Below are 13,049 nucleotides of genomic sequence, written 5' to 3'. Positions count from 1 at the left end.
AATGTATGTCATTATTTTGATTATAGTAATAATTCTCAAAATAAGAAAAGATGACTGGTGCTGTATGATGACCTGGGAGGATGAGAGGGGGTAGGGAAAGGAGACTAGAGAGGGAGGGGACATATGTATAATTATGGCTGATTAGTATTGCTATATAGCAGAAAACAGTATAACATTGCAAAATTTTAAAATATATATTTAAATTAAAAAAAAAAAAGAAAATTAAAAAAAAAGATGACCAATGGAGAATGCCTTCATGAGGGTGGGTGATAATCATCCTGTCACCATGGTATCACAGTGTCCACGTGGGACTGGACATGCCTGAGTCCTTATGTGCTGAAGATGAAGTAGATACTAATTTATGCTTAATTGCTTTTTATTGGAGTATATCTGATTTACAATATTGTGTTCATTTCTACTGTACTTCAAAGTGAATCAGTTACACATACACACATACTTACCCACTCTTTTTTAGATTCTATTCCCATACAGCAGGGCTTCCCTTATGGCTCAGCTGGTAAAGAATCCACCTGCAATGTGGGAGACCTGGGATTGACCCCTGGGTTGGGAAGATCCCCTGGAGAAGGGAAAGACTACCCACTCCAGTATTCTAGCCTGGAGAATTCAAACATGGACTATACAGTCCATGGGGTCGCAAAGAGTTGGACATGACTGAGCGACTTTTACTTCACTTGGGCTTCCCTGGTGGCTCAGATGGTAAAGAGTCCACCTGCAGTGCAGGACACCTGGGTTCGATCCCTGGATCAGGAAGATCCCCTGGAGAAGGAAATGGCAACCCACTCCAGTATTCTTGCCTGGAAAATCCCCTGGACGGAGGAGCCTGGCAGACTGCAGTCCATGGGGTCGCACAGAGTCGGACACGACTGAGCGACTTTACTTTCTTTCACTTTCACTTTCCCATACAGCAAGGAGACCAAACCAGTCAATTCTAAAGGAAATCAACCCTGAATATTCACTGGAAGGACTGATGCTGAAGCTCCAATACTTTGGCCACCTGATGTGAAGAGCCAATTCACTGGAAAAGACCATGGGATTTTCCAGGCAAGAATACTGGAGTGAGTTGCCATGCCCTTCTCCAAGGGATCTTCCTGACTCAGGGATTGAACCTGCGTCTCTTGCATTGCAGGCAGATTCTTTACCACTGAGCCAACTGGAAAGCCCGTGCTCTATATTAGGTTCTTATTATCTATTTTACATACGAAGATACTAATTTAGAAGGCATGAGTAGTACTGGAGGGGCACTGGAATGGGCTGTTGACGTATGCACTGGGTTCTTTCAGTTTAGAGCTACTTAACACTGTCAGTGAAGACTTGGCTGGACTTGAGAGAAAGGTTAAAATGACAGTTGATAAAGCCTTACTGTCCAGTGGTTCCAAACAATGACAGACAGACCAATATTTAATACATATACTGTAGGACTTCTGTGTTAGGTATGATGCTTCAGACGGTAATAACTACAGTGAGATATAAAAGATAGAGTTTCTCTCATTGTAATTCTATGTCAGAGATCATAGTTTCTATTACTAGCCCTTTCGAGAAACTGGTTGCTAGATCAGAAGAGAGAAGAGATAGCGTGGCCATTAAATAATGCTTTAAGAGTCAAACTTTTACATACTATTAACAAGGGGCAAATTGACTTTTGCAAGATGTTTCCATCAAACTTTTCAACTCAATTTGAGTTTATCTTATTGCTCACATTTATGGAATTTGTTTGGAAGAGGTTATTTTTCCCCATAGAAGACTGACAACTTAATTCACAGAGTGAGAGAGTAAGCACATGCTAAGTCACTGCAGTCATGTCTGACTCTTTGCAACTAGATGGACTGTAGCCCACCAGGCTCCTCTGTCCATGGGGATTCTCCAGGCCAGAAAACTGGAGTGGGTTACCATGCCCTCCTTGTGGGGATCTTCTCGAGTCTCTTATGTCTCCTGCATTGGTAGGTAGGTTCTTTATCACTACTGCCACCTGGGAAGCCCATAATGAGAGAGAATCCACTTAATTTTTTCTCCTTCTCTCCTGCCACTGTCATACCCTTTGAAGATAATGTTTCAAATGTTTAATCAATGTGCTTCCTGTTGCTGATGAAAATTCCTACCCTTCACTATGCATCTTGTGCCATATGCCTCCATATCATTCCATGTCACCATAGTACAGGCCTGACTTTAAACTTATTGCTTTAATAAGACTATAGGGCGGGGGGGGGGGGGGGTGGGGGTGGGGAGGGGGCGCAGAAAGCCAACAAGAAGAACTCTGTAGGGTAGAACCTGGTTAATTAAAATTTTGTGTTCAGAATTTCTGGTAATTAGTCTTAAAAAATGAAATGACAATAGAACTCAGCTGGATAATCTAACTATAAGTGCTTATATAAATATTTGCCATGTAAAGTATCTGTGTCTGTTGGTTGTGTTTTTACAACAACTTTCAAGAGATTTAACTGACATACTATATAATTCATCAATTTAGAGCATATAACTCAATGGATTTTAGTAAATTCATGGAGTTGTGCCGTTATTACCATAAACAACTTGAGAACACCTTTATCGTCCCCTAAAGAAACCTGCACTCTTCAGTTATGAGAGAGTTAACAGGCAGGAAGGGCAGAGGTTCCCAAGGGGCAGGAGGAAATAAACTGCAAGTGGCAGTCTGTTTTCCTTCTCTGAACAAAATTAAGAGCGGCTTCTTTTAATTCTGTGTTGAGGACACCGGGTTCTGCCTTGAGCTAACCAATGTGTTTTTCTTATGTTAATGAAACGATGTATTTGCTTCGGAATTCGCCTTTCTTCAAAATGGTTCTTCCTAAGACTTTTTTCCTTTCCTCAAACCTTGGGCTGATAATGGCTCAACAAACCAGTATTCCTGTCAACTGTTTTATGGCCTGGGGATGACACACCTCATGCCAACCTATCTCAAAAGTACATATTGTGGGAAAGGGGCCTAGTGCAACTCCTTCAGCATTGAGGCATCTCTCTTATCTGATTAATAGCTTTCTAACAGACATAAAACACCTTGCTAAAAACTAGGAAGGCAGGCACTCTTTCTGTCCCCTTCTGATGTCTATGTCAGAGGCTTTCTCTATCTCTATTATACTTTAATAAAACTTTGCTACACAAAAATCTCCAAGTAGTCTAGCCTCGTCTCTGACCCCAGATCAAAATCCTCTCCTCTGGAGGTCACACATCCAGTGTGACACACAGCTCACAGCAGCAACCTTTCATTTTGGGGGCTTGTCCGGGATCTTCAAGACAAGAAAAGGATGATTGAAGCTCTAGTTCCTTACTCTCCTAGTAAACATGTTTTCTGCTATACTTTACTAACTCTATGGTGTGCCTGTGTGTGTGAAATCAACAACCTTTCACTTACCAGCCCCAGATCAGCCTCAGTTCAGTTCAGTCGCTCAGTCATGTCTGACTCTTTGAGACACCATGAACTGAAGCACGTCAGGCTTCACCTGGAATGACCATCACCAACTCCTGGAGCTTGCTTAAACTCATGTTCGAGTCGGTGATGCCATCCAATCATCTCATCCTCTGTCGTCCCCTTCTTCTCCTGCTTTCAATCTTTCCCAGCATCAGGGTCTTTTCCAATGAATCAGTTCTTCGCACCAGGTAGTGAAAGTATTAAAGTTTCAGCTTTAGCATCAGTCCTTCCAATGGATATTCAGGACTGATTTACTTTAGGATCGACTGGTTGGATCTCCTTGCAGTCCAAGGGACTCTCAAGAGTCTTCTCCAACACCACAGTTCAAAAGCATCAGTTCTACAGCACTCAGCTTTCTTTATGGTCCAACTTTCACATCCATAAATGACTACTGGAAAAACCATAGCTTTGACTAGATGGGCCTTTGTCAGTAAAGTAATGTCTCTACTTTTTAATGCTGTCTAGGTATGTCATAGCTTTTCTTCCAAGGAGAAAGTGTCTTTTAATTTCATGGCTGCAGTCACCATCTGCAGTGATTGTGGAGCCCAAGAAAATAAAGTCTGTCACTGTTTCCATTGTTTCCCCATCTATTTGCCATGAAGTGATGGGACCAGATGCCATTATCTTAGTTTTTTGAATGTTGAGTTTTAAGCCAGTCATCCTAGTCCTAAACAAACACTGGTCTACTTTCTGTTTCCATAGCTATGCCTATTATGGAGAATTTTATAAAAGGAATCGTATAATATGTGGTGTTTCATGTATGGCTTATTTCATTCAGCATAATGTTTTCATGGTTCATCCATGTTGTAGCACAAATCCTTATTTCATTCTTTTTTTGTGGCCAAATAATATTTCATTGTATAAATATATCACATTTTGTTTATTCACTTCCCAACTGATGTCTTTTGGGTTATTTCTACCTATTTACTATTGTGAATAATGCTACTACAAATATATTTGTATACAAGTTGTTATTTGGACATATGTTTTCATTTCTCTTACCTAAGAGTGGAATTGCTAGGTCATATGGTAATTCTATATTTAACCATTTGAAACCACTAGAATGTTTTCCAAAGAAGCTACACAATTTTCTATTCTTTAGGTGGCTTAGAATATTGGAGTGGGTAGCTGTTCTGTTCTCCAGGGGATCTTCTCAACCCAGAGATCAAACCCAGATCTCCCACATTGCAGGTGGATTCTTTAGGTGGCTCAACTGGTAAAGAATCCACTTGCAATGTGGGAGACCTAGGTTTGATCCCTTGGCTGGGAAGATCCCCTGGAGAAGGGAACAGCTACCCACTCTAGTATTCTGGCCTTGAGAATTCTATGGACTATATAGTTCATGGGGTCACAAAGAGTTGGACATAACTGAGTGACTTTCACTTTCACTTTCTTTACCAGCTGAGCCACCAGGGAAGCCCAGAAATTAGGGGGGATTTACCAAACACCTCCTGTTTAACCCAACTTCTGTATTCTCTCTCACATTTCCCATGTCAATATATAAACATTATGATATTTAAATCAGGATAAGGATATATCCTCAAATCCCCTCAATGATTTGGGACTGAAATGGGATCTGGACACAATTTTTCATATGGACACTCTTCCTCAAATTGGTTTCCACTCAACAGAACAATCAGAAAAATTCAGCTCCCACTACTGTGTTGGGCAACACATACCAGCAAGTTTCATATCCTAAGATAAAGGAGACTATGGCACTGCTACAAACCTTGCTTTCTGTGCTTTTCACTGAAAAGCCAAAAAACAAAACAAAACAAAAAACCACCAACCAAAAAAATAACCCCCCAAACCTTTCACATAAGGACAAATGATCAATACATAATAAATACATCTACTTCACAAAGAACAAAGACAGGGGCAACCATTCCAGAACATAATAGAATATTTATGGACAAGTCACTGAATACCACAGGATGCTTCAGCAATCCTGAATAGAGAGACTGCCCAATTCCCTAAGAGTGCCAATTATTTTATTGCAACACGAAAAGCACACTGGGCACTTTCCCATATGGCTCATTACCACTTTCAAATCCCTGTGGAAAGTCATTTTGTTGCAGAAGGTCTAAGCAGCATTTCTACCTATCTACCCTCAAAAATATTCAGCTAATTCAAAATCCAAAATAGCTCCAAAGCTCTGAATACCTATCTACACAGATACCAGAAACACAACATACATCTGTGCAGTTTCAATTGACAGATAAATTTGCTACGATTTGAGGCAATGTTTTCTTGATAGAGGAGAACATCTTTCTTCATGTTATTTCTTATTCAAAGTACAACTGAACAGTGCCTTCACAAAATAAAGCCTACAACTCTAAACATCTGAATATTATAAAATCTAATTTGGTACTTGCCAGACAAAACATGGGGAGAGAGAAAGGGAAAGTTTTAATGCTTTAAGTCAAAAAGACTAGTGTGGTTAAACGTTCTACATCGTCAGTCACGAGTTATCAACAGGACTGAAGATCCCATCAATATCTATTACAATGAGAAGAGGTCTCCTAGGACCAAAAATTTTCTACAGCTGTTCTACTGGTCCAATCAGATATTTTAAAATCTTCATAATAAACATGGCTGGAAAAACCTAACAATCAAACACTTAAGATAAATAAGTTTAAATTATATCCTGCGATGAATGCTAGTCTAATATTCTTTTGTAGTTATATACTTTGGCTCTGTAATAAAAGAAATTCTGGTTATCATTATTCTATAAACTACTCCATCTGTTCCTTATACACATACCAGGATTTCACGGCAAAAGAGATCAAGAAACACCACCAAGATCAGAAAGATTGGTAACCGCTTTTTAAACATTCATGAGGTTCTGTGACCTATAAATTCTTTTCCAGCTAAGGACAGCCATATTCAGAATAAATCATTGCCTGTAAGAGATACATATGCTCTCATAAAAGTTCCCTAGGTGACCATTAGCATGGCCACCTGGCCTTATGTAGTGCTGCCTTTGAAGAAATCCAATCACTTCAGCGGAAGAAATATAAATATGATAATCTTACAGGGGATAGGAAAGGAAGGCAAGAGAGGCTTTTATTGTTGCCTTTCATTCTCTGGTCTGTGTGTCTGCTCTGCTTATGCCTCTTTCATATGAAGAGGCTTTTAGCAGGTTTCCCTTTTTTCTTTGTAAGTTCAAAAAAGATGAAAGAAAAGTCAGTAAGGAAACATGCCCTCTTTGGTAAGATTAAATCAGCAGAATGCCTATGTCATATCCCTGTACAACAGAAACAGCAGGGGCTAGGAATCAGTGACTTGCATGTTTAGTCCTAAATGTGTAACTAAGTACCCATATGACTTTAGCCAAAATACTTAACATTTTTAAACCTCAATTCCCAATTGTCACAGAAGATGTTGGGATGAAGTCATTTATGATAGTTCAAGCCACGTCTGTGCACAAATATGTTATTATTCTCTTCATCCAGAGGATCATTCCCGTTTCTCTTGGAGATTTAAAAAATGAACCAGGAGAGAAGCCCCTTTTCCTTGAGTACTCTGAGGTATTAGGAGCCATAAATACTGGAGAGAATAAGGTCAATAGGAAGAGAGAAATCACAATGGGAGACAGAGCCAAAACAGTCTTCCTGTATGATTCATCTCTTCTGAGTCACATGAGCTGAGAAACTTCTATTCAAACTTAAGTCAGTGTGAGCTGGCCTCCATAACCAACAACCAAAAGGACCCAGTGTTCTTCCATAAGACTGTATCAGCTCTGTTGACAACTAACCATCACACCTCCTCTCTTCAGGTGAGTTCAGATAGAAACAAGTGAGCCCGCACTGTGTAACAACTGTTCCTCTCCCGCACCAAGACCACAGTTCTAGGATTTTAAGCCTCCAGAGCATCAGAAGTGAAAGCCTCAGAGTGAAGCCGCTGGGGAACAACAGTATTCTTCACTGTAGTCCATAAGCCTAGGTAATCCCAATCATCTCACCCTATGATTTTTCTTCCTGAATCCATTAGAATCACTTGAGAAGCTTTTTTTTTATTTTTTAAAAAAAGGCCCAAGTCCCTGTCTCTATCCCAATTATAACTTAACTGGTCTGGGTTGAATTCAAGCCATGGACACACTGTAAAAGCTTCTCAGGTGGTTCACATAAACAGCCAAGTTTGACCATCATGATCCAAGCCTTTACAACTACATCAAAAACATATCTTGATTGTAACTCTTAACAGTATCATTCTACTGAGTAAATCATTCAGTGGCACTCCACTACATTCTGGATAATTCCAGGCAGGCTTTTTCATAAAGAACTGAAAAGCCCTTTCCTTTCATTGTTTTCCTTAACTTCATCAAGTAAGGACGCTTACTTAACTCATCAAGACCCAGCACTCCACCTCTTCTGGATGACCGCCAGTAACTGCAACCCTGCTCCCTCCCTTCCAGGCTGAGCACTGAGTGCGCTCATCAATACCTCTGGAGTGGACTCCCACCTCTGCCGGGAAGGAGCAACTGGGACTGGACTAGATCTATCAAATCAAGTAGAAGATGGGAGAAAACACATGAGATGGGTGTTTTCGGGCATTGTATAATTGGCAGTTCAAGATTCTGAATCTTGAGAGAAGGGAAATAAAGGAAATGAGCCTGAAGGCACTCTCTAGACTGTGGTTCAGGGAGCAGGGAGGGACACAGGCAGATGCAGCAGGCTCCCTGAGTAGAGTTGGAATTTTCAGGGCGGAATACAGCAAAAGAGAAAACTATGTGGACAGAAAAACCTCCGGAAATCTTCCTGGGGTCAACTGGAGATTCTGTTGAACATTAAACTATCATCATGTTATTCTGTACTACTCGATTCCATGGTTCACCATTCTGTTTTCTATACCCAGATTAGTCCTATTCGCTTCTATTGTTTTGCCTTTATAAATGTATGGCATCTACAATCAAGTCCTGGTTATAAACTCTGAGACAAAGACTATAGCTCTTTCTTTCTCTCCCACAGTGGTCAGTCTAACAAACGTGCACAACACGACCACTCACAGAGTGCTACTGGGTAAACCAGACTGAGGGTCAGAGTACTGTATGGGAAAACAAAGCAAAAGCACCAATATATATCTAGTTACATAATTCTTTGTACTTGTATTATTTAAGCCAGGGGTCAAAAAGCTACAAGTAGGAGTACAAATACAACCCACTGCCTGTTTTTATAAATACAGTTTTACTGGAACACAACTTAGGACCTTTGCTTATGAACAGTATATGATTGGCTTCCCAGGTGGCACTAGTGGTAAAGAACCCACTTGCCAAAGCAAGAGATGCAAAGACTCAGGTTCGATCCCTGGGTTGGGAAGATCCCCTGGAGGAGGCAATGGCAACCTACTCCAGTATTCTTTCCTGGAAGATTCCATGACAGAGGAGACTGGTATGCTAGAGGCCACGGGGTCACAAAGAACAGGACACGACTGAGTGACGGAACAGTGTATGGTCATCGTCACACTATGACGACAGGTTGCCTTGTTGAGACAAAAACTACATATGGTCAACAAAGCCTTTAGACTCTCAAACAGTAGCTACCTGGCCCTTTACAGGAAAGGTTGCTGACCCTCGATTTAAGTTACAATGGTTCTCGACAGGCAGGACTGTAAAGCCACCCACTGCCTCTGGTGCTTAGGTTCTTTGATGCTTATCTGCTGGTACGGATCCAGGATATTACAGTGCAGCCTTGCCAGGCTGGAATGTAAGGGCTTTAGCTTAAAAAAGGTCATATGCTTCAATAGGAAGTCCTTTCTACCTATTTACAAAGACCTCTAGAAAAAAATACCTTCTCCTCTTTAACTGTTAAAGGAATGCCTATCTTAGCTTCTTACAGTAAGTGTGACTCTTCCTGCATATGTAGGTGGAGTGGACCGTGGAGAACTGTATATATGAAAGTAACTTCTAACACTTAGCCAGTGAATGGTCTCTTAGGCTGAGTATCAAGGGGCCTGTTTCTCATATAAATCTTAACATGTCTGAGAAACCTCAAACCAATCGTTTAACATTTTCTTGCTGGAGTTCCCTCCTTCCCTAACAATGCACCCAAATATGCTCCCTGGACAGCGCCCCCATCTAGCTTCCAGGGACATTAGAGGCACAAGGACCTAATGTCTGGTGTACTCTCTCCAATAGCAATAATATGGGTTTACCCATATTACCTTACGGGAGCTCTGTAGTAACAAACAGTATAATTTTTAAAAACAAGTTTAACTGTATTAAATGAAATAAAGTTACTTACCTGAACTATTAAAGTAGTACTGCTGTCCTGGATAATCAATGTTGGATGGGAAAATGCCTAAATATGAAGGGAAAAAACCCATTTTAATTGTAGCCATAGGCTCTGCCCTGACCCCTACTGCCAGTTTTACTGAGGTATGATTAACAAATTAAAATTGTACATGTTTGGGTTGCTCGTGACTTTTTTAAAAGGTGTACAATGGGATGATTTAATATACATATATATTATGAAATGATAACCACAATTATGTTAATTAACACATCTATCACTTTATATACTTACCATTGTGTGTGTATACATATGAGAAAATGTAAGATCTATTCTCTTAGTAAATTTCAAGTACTATTTCAAGTATTAATAAAGTGCTATTAACTATAGTCACAATGCTGAACATTACATCCCCAGAACTTACTCATCTTATAACTGAAAGCTTGTACCCTTTGACCAACATCTCTGCATTTACCCCACCTGCCACCCCCTGGAAACCACTGTTCTACTCTCTGGTTCTGTGAGTTCAGCGTTTTTAGATTTCACACATTTTAAGTGACAACATACTTAATTGTCTGGCTTATTTCACTTAGCACAATGTCCTCCTGGTTCACCCACTTTATCAAAAACAGGATTAGTGCTCTTTTCATGACTGATAATACTCCATTATATATACACACATACTACATTTTCTTCACCCATTCATCACACATTTGGGATGTTTCCCTATATTGGCTATAGTGAACAAATGCTACAAGGAACATGGGAGTACAGATATATCTTCGAGACGCTGATTTCATTTCCTTTGGAAATACACACAGAAGTGGGATTCCTGGATCATACGGTAGTTCTATTTTTTATTTTTTGAGGACCCTCTATGCTATTTTCCATAGTGGCTGTACCAATACACATTCTCACTAACATCCTCACCTAACTCTGTTATCTCTTGTCTTTTGGATAATAGCTGTCTTAACAATCCCTGACTGCGATCGATGCATAAAGCTACAGTGAACAAAACAGTATGTGCACGTGTGTGTGCCCAGTCACGCAGCCGTGCCTGGCTCTTTGCAACCCCTTGGGCTGTAGCCCGCCAGACTCCTCTGTCCATGGGATTCTCCACGCAAGATTAGTAAAGTGGGCTGCCATTTCCTTCTCTAGGGGATCTTCCTGACCCAGGGATCGAACCTGTGTCTTCTTTGTCTCCTGCACTGGCAGGCAGATTCTTTACCACTGAGCCACCTGGGAAGCCCATTGTATACTATAAAGCTATAGTCAACAAAACAGGATGATACTGGAATAAAAATAGACATGTTGTCTGATAGAACAGAATAGCCCTAAAGCTGTAACTACCAGCCTTTCCAACAATTATTAGCTTCTTTGTAACAAAGCTCAAAGTCATTATAAATAAGTTCTGAACAATTAAAATATATTCTCCTTTGTTTGGGGTTAGTCCTACAGGGAACACAATGTGGTGGGGACAATGAAACTCTAACTTATACTCTCTGAAGTTCCTTAACGTTCCTGACGACATAAGATGGTCTCTGCCTTCTAAGGGACCAAGCTTGGTCTTTGAGATCTCTGTACAAGTAGAGATGCTCTGGCTATAGAGAGAACATGCCCCATAACAAGGGTGTTCGTGAGCCGTGTTCTTAGCCTTCCTAAGGGACTTTCCTGTTTCTTACCCCTAAAAGGGCAACAGGACAGAAAATTCAGCACTGGTGAAGGAAAGGAGAGGGAAGAGTAACAGGGGACACCTTCAGTGTGATGCTTCTTTCCCTGGAGTTACCAGACAGCAGCTTTCATGTATTTCCACAGGGCTCCTATGTCACCTCAGTTCTCAAATCACTCTAGATCTTTCTCCAGCTTTACCGGAAAAAAAGGCAGAGATTGCAGGCTATTTGTGAATAGCACTGAAATGTTTCAACTTCTAGTATTCAATTTTCTACTTATTATGCTCAAAATAGAATGATATAAAAATAAGTCTCCTTAGAAAACAGCCAAGGCTTCAGGGAGGAAACTAAAAGTTAAAATGTTACAATTATGGGGGAAGTCCTCTTTAAAAACAAAACATTTGCCTAAATTTCATAATATGTCTGTAAGAAAGCTTTACTTAACCACTTAATCCTCAGACACACACACACACACACAAAGGAAACAAAATATTAGATTCCTAAGAATCATTTCTTTTCCTGTATCAGCACTGAGGACATTTGTGCAACAAAACTCATATCTGGATTTCCATTAATTACGTTGTATCAAAAATATAATAAAACTCTACACTTTCAATACAGGAAGCTCCTGCTGCCTCCTCCAGGTACACACACCAGAAACACAGTAAGATGCAAACGTAGGAAAATAAAAACTTGCGTGGATGCAAACACAGTCTGTAAAAATCGCCCAAAAGTGAATACAACCAGCTAATAAAGGCAAGGGCACAACGTTTAGAAAGCTTTCTAATATCATGAATATTATATGGTTTGCAAGAATACCAGTTATCAGCACAAATAGTGAAAACAAATTATTTATGGTTTAAGAGAAGGTAAAATAGTCTCAGAAGATTCCCCATGAGTAAAAGATGAAATATTAGAACTCATATGGTCTATAGAACAAGTGTTTGCAAAACAGTTTCCTTATAAGTCATGACTAGTATAGCATTTCCAATTAAGAGAGCCAAAAAAGTTATAGGTTTCCTAAGTAAAATAAAGTATTTTCATTGAGCAGCAATTAGAAGGGAAATAATTTTTTAAATTAAAAAGCAGGAGCCACGCTTCAGGAAAAACAGACTTGGTTTGGCCATCCATGAATATATGTCTCGCCTGCCAAGGACCTAGTGGTCATTCTGAATTGTTTAAAATACTGACCTTGTACTTCAGTACAGATTTGTCTTTCTTTTTTTAACTTTGCCTTGCACTTTGAATTCATGGAATATTACAGAAGAAAGCATATTTTAAACCAGCTTTAGTTCTATGAATTTCAAGGAAATAGTGGTTTTCGGTGAGTGGCAATAATGCTGTGGGTGTAAGTGTGTACTTCATTTGTCCCCTAAGAAAGCATCAGGTTTAAAACTGGGGTTTTCAGTCTCCTTTTTGGACCATGAGAGGACCAGTGCCAGCTGGTTCACCTCTTAGTTTAAAAAGAGCCTATTAGGGACTTCCTAAGTTGAATCACAGGGAAACTTGGGGTTGCTTTTATTCCCATTAAAATGAAGATGAACTTCCAACTAGTCAAGCCAAAGGTGTTCTGTGCTTGTGTGCTCAGTTCCTCAGTCGTGTCTGACTTTGCCACCCCATGGGCTGCAGCCCACTAGGCTCCTCTGTCCATGGAATTTTCCAGGCAGAAATACTGGAGCGGGTTGCCATTTCCTACTCCAGGGGATCTTG

At 40.1% G+C, this 13,049-nt stretch overlaps 1 protein-coding gene across 15 annotated transcripts in view; it reads right to left on the bottom strand.

The window, feature by feature from the left end:
* RHBDD1 (rhomboid domain containing 1) overlaps window positions 1-13,049 on the bottom strand; it is a 208,987-nt gene that overhangs the window by 129,606 nt on the left and 66,332 nt on the right. For all 15 annotated transcript variants that reach the window (XM_044937903.2, XM_044937902.2, XM_044937907.2 and 12 more), the window contains one exon: window positions 9,682-9,738. In XM_044937903.2, coding sequence (XP_044793838.2) covers window positions 9,682-9,738 — 57 coding nt within the window. The remainder of the gene's footprint in view (window positions 1-9,681; window positions 9,739-13,049) is intronic.

This window comes from Bubalus bubalis, chromosome 2 (assembly GCF_019923935.1).
Source record: "Bubalus bubalis isolate 160015118507 breed Murrah chromosome 2, NDDB_SH_1, whole genome shotgun sequence".
In the NCBI taxonomy this organism is placed as follows: domain Eukaryota; kingdom Metazoa; phylum Chordata; class Mammalia; order Artiodactyla; family Bovidae; genus Bubalus; species Bubalus bubalis.
This window is presented reverse-complemented; position numbering and strand designations above follow the sequence as displayed.